At 44.2% G+C, this 11133-nt stretch overlaps 5 protein-coding genes across 5 annotated transcripts; 3 read left to right on the top strand and 2 right to left on the bottom strand.

Annotated features, from left to right (window-relative positions):
* Positions 1–367: 367 nt before the first annotated feature.
* On the top strand, positions 368–2069 carry Zpr1 (zinc finger protein Zpr1). The gene is made up of 2 exons (XM_002058935.4): positions 368–1175; positions 1235–2069. The coding sequence occupies exons 1-2, from the start codon at positions 473–475 to the stop codon at positions 1930–1932; spliced, it is 1401 nt and encodes a 466-aa protein (XP_002058971.1). The 5' UTR covers positions 368–472; the 3' UTR covers positions 1933–2069.
* Positions 2070–2355: 286 nt separating this feature from the next.
* Positions 2356–3585, top strand: ND-24 (NADH dehydrogenase ubiquinone). The gene is made up of 3 exons (XM_032439969.2): positions 2356–2515; positions 2649–3167; positions 3227–3585. The coding sequence occupies exons 1-3, from the start codon at positions 2477–2479 to the stop codon at positions 3395–3397; spliced, it is 729 nt and encodes a 242-aa protein (XP_032295860.1). The 5' UTR covers positions 2356–2476; the 3' UTR covers positions 3398–3585.
* A 1089-nt stretch (positions 3586–4674) lies between these two features.
* Positions 4675–6677, bottom strand: LOC6635466 (M-phase phosphoprotein 8). The gene is made up of 4 exons (XM_002058938.4): positions 6126–6677; positions 5909–6052; positions 5379–5782; positions 4675–5236 (listed from the first exon to the last, which is right to left on the bottom strand). The coding sequence occupies exons 1-4, from the start codon at positions 6555–6557 to the stop codon at positions 5215–5217; spliced, it is 1002 nt and encodes a 333-aa protein (XP_002058974.1). The 5' UTR covers positions 6558–6677; the 3' UTR covers positions 4675–5214.
* A 475-nt stretch (positions 6678–7152) lies between these two features.
* Positions 7153–9660, top strand: peng (Pumilio and CPL domain-containing protein penguin). The gene is made up of 5 exons (XM_002058939.4): positions 7153–7576; positions 7653–8349; positions 8438–8840; positions 8905–9317; positions 9372–9660. Exons 1-5 carry the CDS (start codon positions 7248–7250, stop codon positions 9546–9548), a joined length of 2019 nt encoding a protein of 672 aa, XP_002058975.1. The 5' UTR covers positions 7153–7247; the 3' UTR covers positions 9549–9660.
* A 489-nt stretch (positions 9661–10149) lies between these two features.
* dod ((peptidyl-prolyl cis/trans isomerase) NIMA-interacting 1 dodo) lies at positions 10150–11041 on the bottom strand. Its single transcript, XM_002058940.4, has 3 exons — positions 10824–11041; positions 10410–10739; positions 10150–10340 (listed from the first exon to the last, which is right to left on the bottom strand). The coding sequence occupies exons 1-3, from the start codon at positions 10879–10881 to the stop codon at positions 10231–10233; spliced, it is 498 nt and encodes a 165-aa protein (XP_002058976.1). The 5' UTR covers positions 10882–11041; the 3' UTR covers positions 10150–10230.
* Between the last annotated feature and the right edge of the window lie 92 nt (positions 11042–11133).

Below are 11133 nucleotides of genomic sequence, written 5' to 3'. Positions count from 1 at the left end.
CGGGAAAAAAGCAGAAATAAGATAATTGATAAAAGGCATTTAAAAAACGCTTGTAGGCCGCGAATGACGATTTAGTAAATTGTTTACCCGAGCGCGTAATATTTTATGCGTACGAACTTGCCAAAGTAAAACTGCAAGTGTCTTTGTCAAGTACACCTGAACATATGTACCTGTATATATGTATATATATATATATAAATGTCAATTCTTATTTGTAAAAATTAAACTATTTTGCAACACATAATCAGAGCTCGTTATTCTTCTTTTCAGCCAATTACTTAGATATGTTACAAAAATATTTTGTAACTGTGAGTAACTTGTGACAAGTAACAGATACGTAAACGTTGCTCATTATAATTACACAGCGCTGTCCAACACTAACGAAACCAACAGAACAATCGAGTGCATTGAATGCACGTTGCTTGCGGCAAAAGTTTATTTGTTTTTTATTTTCGAGAATTGAAGTCAAAACATGTCCAGTGGGGCAGGCACAACTGTTGCGGCCGAGAGTGCCGATGCGACCGCTTCTGCCGGTGTCGCTAGTGCCGCTGTCACAGCACAGCAAGAGCCCATCTTTCAGGAGATCAACGCCGAGCAGGCAGGGGATTTGGTCGAGATTGAGTCCGCCTGTATGCGCTGCTTCAAAACGGGAATAACCCGTCTGCTGCCCACCAAGATACCCTTCTTTCGTGAGGTTGTGCTGATGTCCTTCAAGTGTGAGCACTGCGGCCACATGAATAATGAAATGCAATCGGCGTCGGAGATACAAAAGAACGGTGTACGCATCGAGCTGGACGTGCAGAAGCCATCGGATCTGAATCGACGTGTTGTCCGCTCCGACAATTCCAGCATCAGCATACCAGAGGTGGAGCTAGAGATACCCGTGCAGTCGCAGAAGGGCGAGGTCACCACTGTGGAGGGCATCATTGAGCGTACGATAACTGGCCTGTCGCAGGATCAGGAGAAACGCCGCATTGACCATCCCACAGAGGCAGCATCGATCGATGCCTTCATCGACCGTTTGCGCCAGTTGAAGTTGCTGAACAAACCCTTTCGTCTGCTGCTCGAGGACATCTCCGGCAATAGCTTCATTGAGAATCCATTAGCACCCGCCAGCGATCCACAGTTGAAAATGGGTCACTTTACGCGCACCCAAGCGCAAAACGAACAACTTGGTGAGTTTTGTTTTCTTAGCCCTCTTGGCCATGTCTAACATTTGCCGTGTGCCACGCAGGTCTCTATGATCAGAACCACGAGGAGCAGAATCTGCTAAAGCCCATGGCCGAGGGCGAGTGGAACATTGAGAATCTGCACGGCGAGGTACTGCAGTTTGCCACGAATTGTCCGAACTGTCAGGTGCCGTGCGAGACAAACATGAAGCTGACAAATATACCGCATTTCAAGGAAGTGGTCATCATGGCTACCGTCTGCTCCAGGTGCGGTCACAAAACGAACGAGGTGAAGTCTGGCGGCGGCATTGAACCAGAGGGTGTGCGATTCAAAGTGCGCGTTGCCTCTAAAGAGGATCTGACGCGCGATGTTCTCAAATCGGAAACGTGCAGCTTGTCCATACCGGAACTGGATATGGATGTGGGTCCCAATGCGCTCTGCGGCCGTTTTACGACCATCGAGGGCTTGCTGGTGGCAATGCGCGAGCAACTGGACGGCACATTGTTTCACGACTCTGCCGATGAGCCGTCGAAGCGACAGCTGGAACGCTTTCTGGACACATTTGATAATGTGCTCAAATTGCAGCAGGTGATCACCCTGGTGCTGGAGGATCCGGCTGGCAATACTTATGTCCAGTCGCTCACTGATAACGATGAGCCAGACGACAAACTGACCGTGGAAAGATACGAGCGCAGCTATGAAGACAACGAAGAGCTGGGTCTAAATGATATGAAAACTGAAAATTATGAGAAGGATGCGTGATAATATGCCTTTTACCTCTTAAACAATATGCATTTACTAAACAATTCATAATTCAATTGTAACATTTAAAAACAGTTAAAATTTGTGGTGTCTATTATCGATGAACGATTTTGAATAATAAATACTTTTGCAAGCATATAGAAGGTGTTTGATCATTTCTAAACTCTCCACACGTTTCGTGCCAAAATTAATTAATTAATTAATTGGTTTTAAATACGCTTACACACACGCACACAGGCAGCTAGACGGATAGTGCACGATTAAACAAAGATCATATGTAAAATTTATAATTAACAGTGATTAATTGACATTCGAATATTGCGCCAAATATATGTCGATATTGAAGCGATAGATTTGGTATTTGCTATCAAAAACAACTATAGCAGATTGTGCAATCGATATATCGATAGCTGATAGCTGAGCTGGCAACGCCAGCTGATTTGAAATCGAGGCAATCGAAATCGCTTGGGGCTCTGCCACTGGCACCGACACTTCCAATTAAACTGAACTTTTTTTCTGGTTATTTTGATTGAAAGCGCATAAAATGCTTTCGAATTGTGCCGCAAGAACGCTGGCTACTGTGGTAAGTAATTTGGCGGCCACAAAATGGCAGCGGCTGGCAAACAAAGGCCCGTTGCCAGTGGCAAGTTATGTAATTTTTTGCACTTAAAAAGAAAAAAAAAACAATAACAATCACAAAATGCATGCTTTTGCAGCGGGGCAGCCTGCGTGCCATTGCCACCAGCAGTGCACAGCGCAGCGACAATCTATTCGTGCATCGCGACACGCCCGAGGATAATCCGAGCATACCCTTCGAGTTTAGCGCGGAGAACAAGAAGCGTGTGGACGCCATACTGAGCATCTATCCAGAGGGTCACAAGCGTGGTGCCATGATACCGCTGCTCGATCTGGCACAGCGTCAGTACGGCTGGTTGCCCATTTCGGCCATGCACAAGGTGGCCGAAATTCTCGGCCTACCCAATATGCGCGTCTACGAGGTGGCCACATTCTACACAATGTTTATGCGCAAGCCAACGGGCAAATATCATATTCAGGTGTGCACAACAACACCCTGCTGGCTGCGCGGCTCCGACGAGATCCTGGATACGTGCAAGAAGCAGCTGGGCATCGGCGTTGGCGAGACCACAAAGGATAACAAGTTTACCATCTCCGAGGTGGAGTGTCTGGGCGCCTGCGTCAATGCGCCGATGGTGTCCATCAATGATGACTACTATGTGAGTATGGACTGTTTTGTTATGATTATGTTTAACTTATGCCACGTTGAATGCCGTAGGAGGATCTGACCAGTGCGGATATGCAGTCAATTTTGGGTGATCTTAAAGCGGATAAGATCTCACCGCCGGGACCGCGCAACGGACGCTTCGCCAGCGAACCCAAAGGCAACCCCACCTCACTGAGCGAGGAGCCAAAGGGTCCCGGATTCGGTCTGCAAGCGGGCCTCTAAACACAATTGAACCCTAGCTTAGCTGCAACTGTACACATACAATTCTCTCCCCCTTTTGTGCAACACACAAACACATACACACGCAAGCAGACACGCGGACACAGATACAGCTTGTCGAATGCCAATTTAAATGCAATAAACCCAAATGGATGTTATAATTAAAATCGATTTACGATGTCTGTACATAAGCTATGTTTAATTTGCATTGGACTGAGTCTGATGGTGCCTGTAATAATCTATTGACATATCATATAGAATATTGGATGTCAATTAAATTTTGCTAGGGTAAATGCGGGGAATATATCTGGAAAACTGTGTTTCAGATACGTTACAGAAGGGTATAAAAACACAATATGCTAAGTAGTATCTTTTTTATCTGGAATAAGAACTGAGAATCGACTTTAGCAATCTTGGGATATCTTTATTTGGAGCCTGCAACCCCTAAAGCTGTGGGTGAAGAGATCTCTGCAATGTTCCCGTCACTTGTTAAGCATGACCAAAAAAAACAACTCACATTCATACAAACCAAAATACTTGTTCTCTCTTAGCACAGTTTTTAAATATTCCCTGAAAACGGGAGACTACTCTTGGAGACTTTGTCTCTCGTTTATCATATCCAGGCAGCTTTGCCGAGGTCCAAGCAGTTTCACCTATGAGTCCTTACCTACTTTAAAGCTAATAATTGTGTTGTAAATCAAAAACTATTCTAAAAAGCACACTTAGCGGGACTTTAAACAGTTTCGTTAAAGCGAAGTGAAGGGTATATTTTTGAACTAGGTTCTAGGTTTGCTATCGAAACCTGATATATATGTCAAGGTAGCAGCATCCTTGAGAGATTTACTAATAAGCTCACAGGTACAGTTGCCATTTGTATCGATAATTTTCCAATATTTACTGTCAGATTTGCAGTTTAAGGGACAGGATCCCGAGAAAGCAAACTTTTGTGTATTAACAATTTTGTGCGTGGATTAAACACGAGTGAGAAAAATGCCTAGCAATTTAAATATTACATTTATGATAACCATGTATGTACAAATAACTCGATCATAGTTTACTTAACAGCTTAGATAAGTAAACCTTTTATTCAAGACCAAAGAATCACGGAAAATTGTCAAATTCGCAGCAAGGTAAGCTAATCGCAAGCATGCATATCATTTTACTGTTCGTTCGTCTCTCGGGCACAATTATCTTCGTGATTGCGCTTTTGTTATCAATTGGTAATCATATGCTCCTAATGCACACACTCATTTCATTTGCATAATAAAAGGCTATTCTAATATGGTTTACATTTATATTTATATAATCATACTCATGACAGTCAATGCTGGTCATATTGTTCGAATCTTAAACGAAACTATGTGCATTATTTTTACTACCACGAAACAATTTAATTCAGGGATTTTAAACTTAAGGCCTAAGGTAAATGATGGGTTTCCTTTGAATTGTAAACCCAGTTGAAGGGATTACGCAATGATTGAGATAGAAATTAACTGCTATGTATACTTTTTCAAAAACACTTCCCACTTTTTGCAGATTTTGTTGTAGCTTACAAATTAAAGTGGGTGTATCTTGTGGTGTGTGTGTGTGTGTTGTGTGTGTGTTGTGTGTGTGTGTGTGGTGTGTGTTGTGTGTTGTATTGTATTGGATTTTCGTACTTAAACAATTCACTTAAGAGCTAGGAACGTGCGTCTACGCTGACCAACTCCACGTTTTATCAACTTAGGCTAATTGTGTTAAAATTGTAATTCAATTTCGATTACTACTCCGGGATTCGATCTCGCCCTTATATTTGTTTTGTCGTCCGTGGTGGGCACTTTTCACTCCTCGCCGTAAAAAACGCTGTGTGTGCGAGCGAGTTAGCATTAAAACATGGTATAAATCAAAGAGGGAGAGAAATATTTTGATGGGAATGAAGAGAGTCAGAGAGAGAGAGAGAGAGAGAGAATGAGCGAGTGAGAGTGGGTCGAGCTCGTTGTCTTACCGATTCTTGGCAGCAGCCCGTTTGGATGAGCGCTCAATGCGATTGTGTAAATTGGAACGTGGAATTGTCTCGTTGACCAAGCGCTTCGTCTTCTTCGGCGATTCGCGTAAATGTTTCACATCGACATTACGCTGCTCATCCAGTCCCTTTTTGAACTTTTCAATGAGGCCCTCGCAGGACAAATTGGACTCGGGCTCCCAGGTATCCTCTTTGGCACCGAAGCCCTTCCAGCGTATGCGATACAGGCCGCCGTGCTCATCATCATCAACAAAATCGAGTATGCGTTCCACTGCCCATTCCTTATCGGGATCGCTTTCCACTTTCTTATTTGTCTTGCGTCCACGTCCCGCTTTGACACTGGCCGGTGACTTTTTTCCAATGGCAGTGCTCTTCTTAGAACCATCCTAAAGAATATATATATACAATTTGCCAGGCAGTTAGAACGGGACAACACATCGCGCACATCGCATTGGTATCAAAGAGCGAAATAGATGTACTATGGCTAAGTGGAGGCGGCGAATTGGGCTCACCTTCTTCCGATACTCCTCGATCAGGTCATCGCAGTTTAACTCGGCTTCGGGCTCCCAACTGTCGGATTCCTTGCCATAGCCCTTCCAGCGCACTAGGAAATACGATTCGCCGCGCTTGGTCTTATGGCCCACAATGGCCTCAACCTGTTATCCAATTCAAATGAAATTTGTTTAAATAAGCAATTTGTCAGCCGGGTGCAGCTAATATTTTGTGTACCTCGAATTCGGCATCTATATTGTCATCGTCCTCGTCTAGCTCGGGCTCATCCGATTTGGATGACGATTTTTTGTTATGATTCTTTTCGGCAGCTGTCGTCGACACCCTGGCCTTGGGTTTGGGCGTCTTCCGTTGCTTTTTACGCGGTGGTGCACTCGGACCAGATCCCTTACTGCCATTTAGTGGCATATCATCGCTTTCATCCGTGTTGCTGTCGTCATGTGCGTTTGATTTTGTTGCGGCTGTGGAGGCCCTTTGCTTTTTGGAACTTATTTCCGGCTTACCGTCGGAGTCCTTATTGGGTCCATGCTCGTCATCGCCCGAATTGCTGGCTCCGTTTTTCGGATTTTCATCGCTGTCGGAATATGCGGCAGATTTCTTTTTGCTTATCTCGGAGAGTTCAGCCAATTTCTTTTTGCCAAGCTTAACCATTATTTGAAATTTTCACAAATTTCCGAAGCGTTGAAAAGAATGCTTTTAGTTTTTGCCGCGAAAAAAAAAATAAAACAACAATTATTTATATATCCACCGTCGCGACTGTGGCGACTGTACAATAGGGGTGAGATAAGCGGTAATGCTGCTATCGATAGTCGGCGATAACGATATGATGCACTTCACAATTAACTGCGTTTTGTGTATACTGTTTTTTCTATTTTTGTTTTGATTTACGCGAGCCAACGAAAATGCAGGTCTCATATATGTCCACTTGTCGTTAGAGCGTCATTATCAGGTACAAAAGTATAGCTTAAAACTAGATATCAAATAAATTCAACTACCATAAGGCTTAAATAGATCAGTGCTATCGTACTGACGACGAGCTGCTATATTCCAGTTAAATATTTCAAAAATATAATGTACAGTTTTTTTGTTGTTGTATAAATTCAATAATGCTATCGATAGTTAACAACGTCTGTTATCATCAGTATGCAACTTCTTGTGCAATGTACACAATGTTGGGCATTTTTCTGTTCCGCTACACAGCACTTATTTTTGTGACCGATAACGATATCGATAGATTGCTCATCAATTCGCGGTAACAATCATTTGGCACGTGTTGTCGTTGAGCGAACGAATACAAACACAACATTTTACAGTTTTTGCTTTGTCTTACAAATTGTAAATATGCTTAACTCAGATAAACCGAAGCCAACGGCTGCAGCCAAAAGCGAAAATAAGCCAACAACTAAAAAGCCGCCAACCAAAAATAATGTTGGCGCAAAGGGTAAACCCGTGAATAAATTCAAAACCGCTGGAAAACGCGGCTACGAGGGCAAAAATAATAAGTTTGCAGCTGGTGGTAAGCCGCAGGCTGGCCAAAACGAAGTCAGCGAAAAGCAGGACTGGACTAAGTTCAAGCAGGAGAAGAAGGAGCTTAAGCTAAAACGCAAAAGCAACCGCGACACCTACGAAGTCACACAGGAGGTCAAGAAAATCTACGAACAGGTTAAATGGTAAGTCCTCAGTGGCTCAAAAGGTGTACCATTTATTAAATATTTATATATATATCCAATGCATGACCCTCTGCAGTCGTCGCACCCAAAACAAGGATAAACTGGTGGAGCAAATGTACAAAATTCTCAACGTGGGCGACACCATCTCCAAGGTGGCCAAGGCACACGACACCGCACGCGTACTACAATGCATGCTGAAGCATGCGACACCCGCACTGCGCGCCGAGCTCTCCGACAAACTGATGGCGCACGCCGTGGAGATGTGCCAGTCGAAATATGCGCACTTTTGTGTTCAGCGCATGCTCAAGTATGGCTCACCGGCCACCAAAGGCAAGCTGGTTGATGCTCTGTTGGGTAATGTGGTGCGGCTGTCGGGTCACAACATTGCCAGCAAAATATTGGATCACATCTATTTGAATGGTACCGAAAAGCAGCGGCGCTACATGCGCCAGGAGTTCTACAGCGATCTGTACAAGAAATCCAAGGACGATGATGTGCACACCCTGAGCGACACATACAAGGATGCTGCCAACATGAAGGCCTCCATAATGGGCGCCGTCAAGGCCAATCTGGATCATATTGCCAATAAAAATCTGGTTGACAATTCTCTGGTGCATGCCGTCATACTCGAGTTTATGCAGGCCACCGACGAAGAGAAGCTGGAGGAAACGGTCACCGCCCTGGCTCCATTGATACCGCACATGCTGACCACCAAGGATGGCACCGAGGCGGCCATTATATGTTTCTACAGGTCAACACCGAAAAATCGCAGAGTAAGCCAAGAGTTTCACAATTTACCTTCAATTCTATTATGGTGTCCATTAGTCCCAGCATTCATTAACTCCTTTTGCACATCCTTAGGCCATTATTAAGAACATCAAGGAGCATCTGCTGAAGATTGCCATACACGAGCATGGTCATGTCTTTCTCATAGCGCTGTTGAATGCCCTCGACGACACAAAGGCCACCAAAAAGGCCATCTATGATCATTTGCACGGGGATCTAAAGACTCTAGTGGCCAATCAGTATGGACGTCGTGTCGTCCAGTGGCTGGTCGCACCCGGTGATACAACTTGCTTTCATCCGGGCTTCATTAAGACCATCGAACAGGGCTTGGCCTATGGCAAAAAGGAGAAACAGGCACGTCGTCAGGAGATTTTGGAACAGATCGAGGCACCCATTGCCCAGACCATTGCTGAGGATCCCGCATTTTGGCTTTCCAACAGTCACATCGGACTGGTCACAGCTGACATACTTAACCACAGTGAGTTGTACAGCAGCTTGTGCCGACCGCCTGAATACACTTTCATTACCCTTTTGTATTGTAGTAACTGGTGAAAAGTATATTAAAGCCGTCACAGCGTTGGCTCCGGTGGTCACAGCTGCCGACTGGCGCGTCTCCACATTGCCAACTGAAGGTGCTGCACAGAACAAGAAGAAACCGCATGATGTGGAGGCCTACATAGCCGAGGCCACAAAGGAGCGTAAGAATAAGAATCAGATAAATGCCGGCGCACCACCGCCCGTCAGCAGCGACGAAGAGAGCGATTCGGAGGAGGGCACCACACCAGCGAAAAAACCAAAAGAGGACGAAGCCAAAGCTGCGTTGGAGTTGCCCACTGTCGTTGGCATTGAGGATGCCGGCATGCATCATGTGCTCAAAAAGATTATTAAAAATGACCAGAAACACGAAGCAGCTCCATTTGGCACTCAGCTGCTGCAGCATTTGTCCAGCGATGTGGTAATTGGCTAACAATCAACAATTTGACAAGCTATTTAATTGTTTTTCTCGCAGCTTAAATCCTGGCTGGGCATCAATCGGGCATGCTATGTGCTCGTCAAGCTGGTGGAGGATTCGCCAGCCCAGCTGAACAGCTGCCGTGCGCTTATCGAGGAGCACGAACTGGGCGAAGTGCTGCTCAGCGAAAAGTCGTCGGGTGCCAAGATGTTGGCCAGCAAACTGAAGAAATAGAAACATGCTAATAACTTCTAGTTTTTAGTCATCTATTGATTAGTTTTAGTAAATGCGCTTGAAAATAACGATACTATATTTAAATAGAGTATATTTATACTCCCTTTTTAAATTTGCTTTAATTTCTTTAAATTTCTCAAGTTTGGATATTCTTTGGGAGGAAGCTACATATTATTGAAGTAGGAAAACAGGTAAAGAGCATGTGCAACATATCTTTCGAAGACAACAAGTTTTTCATCAGTTTGAAGTTACATATTTTTGATTGCGGTGGAGATTTATCAAAAGGGGGAATCTTAAATATTAATTTGATAGGTATTAAAATATGTAAACCTTAATATTCTATTTGAAAATCGCATAGAAAGGCGAAGACACATATTTTTTGGTGCCTACCGAAAGGAAGATTAGATTAAGCGTTACTTGATTTTATGAAATTCGCATAGAAAGGCGACATTTACATTATTTCGAAAGAGAATTTACTTTTTAATTCCCAGAGATCAGGCAGAATATAATCAGTATATTAAGACAGAGCCGCCTTCTGCTGCGGCTTAAACATTTTGTAACATTTAAATGCATCATGCTGGGAGATAATAAACACAGAATCTTAAATTCAAGCGCCTTTTTTAATTTTGTTTTATTTCTAATGAGTTAATGCAGTTGCCTATATCTTTTCATCCGTCTAGGTTTATGATTTGCGCAGAATGATGTGCAGGCCCGAGTCGGTGTCCACAATGTCCGATAGCTGTCCCACCTTCAGAGCGAAGGCGGCCTTCTCAAAGGGCGCTTGCATTTGACCTAATTAAGGCATGGAATTGTGGTTAACAGGGCGTTGATTTGGGTTGTGGGAGTTGGGTCGCAACTTACCGCGTCCGAATTTGCCCAAGTCACCGCCACGTTTGGCCGAACTGCAGTCTGAATAGGAGCGCGCCAGTTCCTCGAATGTGGCCTCGCTGTTCACAATTTTGTTGCGATAGATCTCGAGCAGCATTTGAGCCTCCTCCTTGGTGCGTGTGATGTTCTCCTCGCGCCACGAGCTCGGTCGGCGGCTGCCCTTGTGTTTGACCAGCAAGTGGAGGCATTGCACCTCATTGGGCCCATCCGACGAGGAGGCATTACCTCCGGCCTTCTTTGCCGGCTCAGTGGGCTGGTCCCACTGGGACTCCTTTGTGTGCACGTTGAGATAGTAGCTCATACCTGAAGCATACATAAATAAATAAATGTGCTTTTAAAAATTGCCGGTTGCAAAATTTTTCCCTGCACATGGATAATTTTCCTTACCGGTTGAGCGGCTGGTGCGTTTTTCCCAGCCTTCTGGCAAGTGTTCAGTTTCTGGCATTTTGTTGTTATAAGCTACAAACTTCTGGAATAACTAAATATCTTTTAGTTTACGACAAATTAAAACTCATCGGAGGATAAACAGCAAATGCGATTTACTTATCGAGACCGATAGCAAGCCTCGCAACGATTTCCGATACCTATGGATGGAGAATCAGCCACCCTTAATAGACACTGTTACCAGCCAATAGATTGATGGAGGTATTATATTTTCAATTACAGATTATTATTTTGCTTATAAATCGCACATGTT

The sequence above is a fragment of the Drosophila virilis genome, chromosome X (assembly GCF_030788295.1).
Source record: "Drosophila virilis strain 15010-1051.87 chromosome X, Dvir_AGI_RSII-ME, whole genome shotgun sequence".
In the NCBI taxonomy this organism is placed as follows: domain Eukaryota; kingdom Metazoa; phylum Arthropoda; class Insecta; order Diptera; family Drosophilidae; genus Drosophila; species Drosophila virilis.
This window is presented reverse-complemented; position numbering and strand designations above follow the sequence as displayed.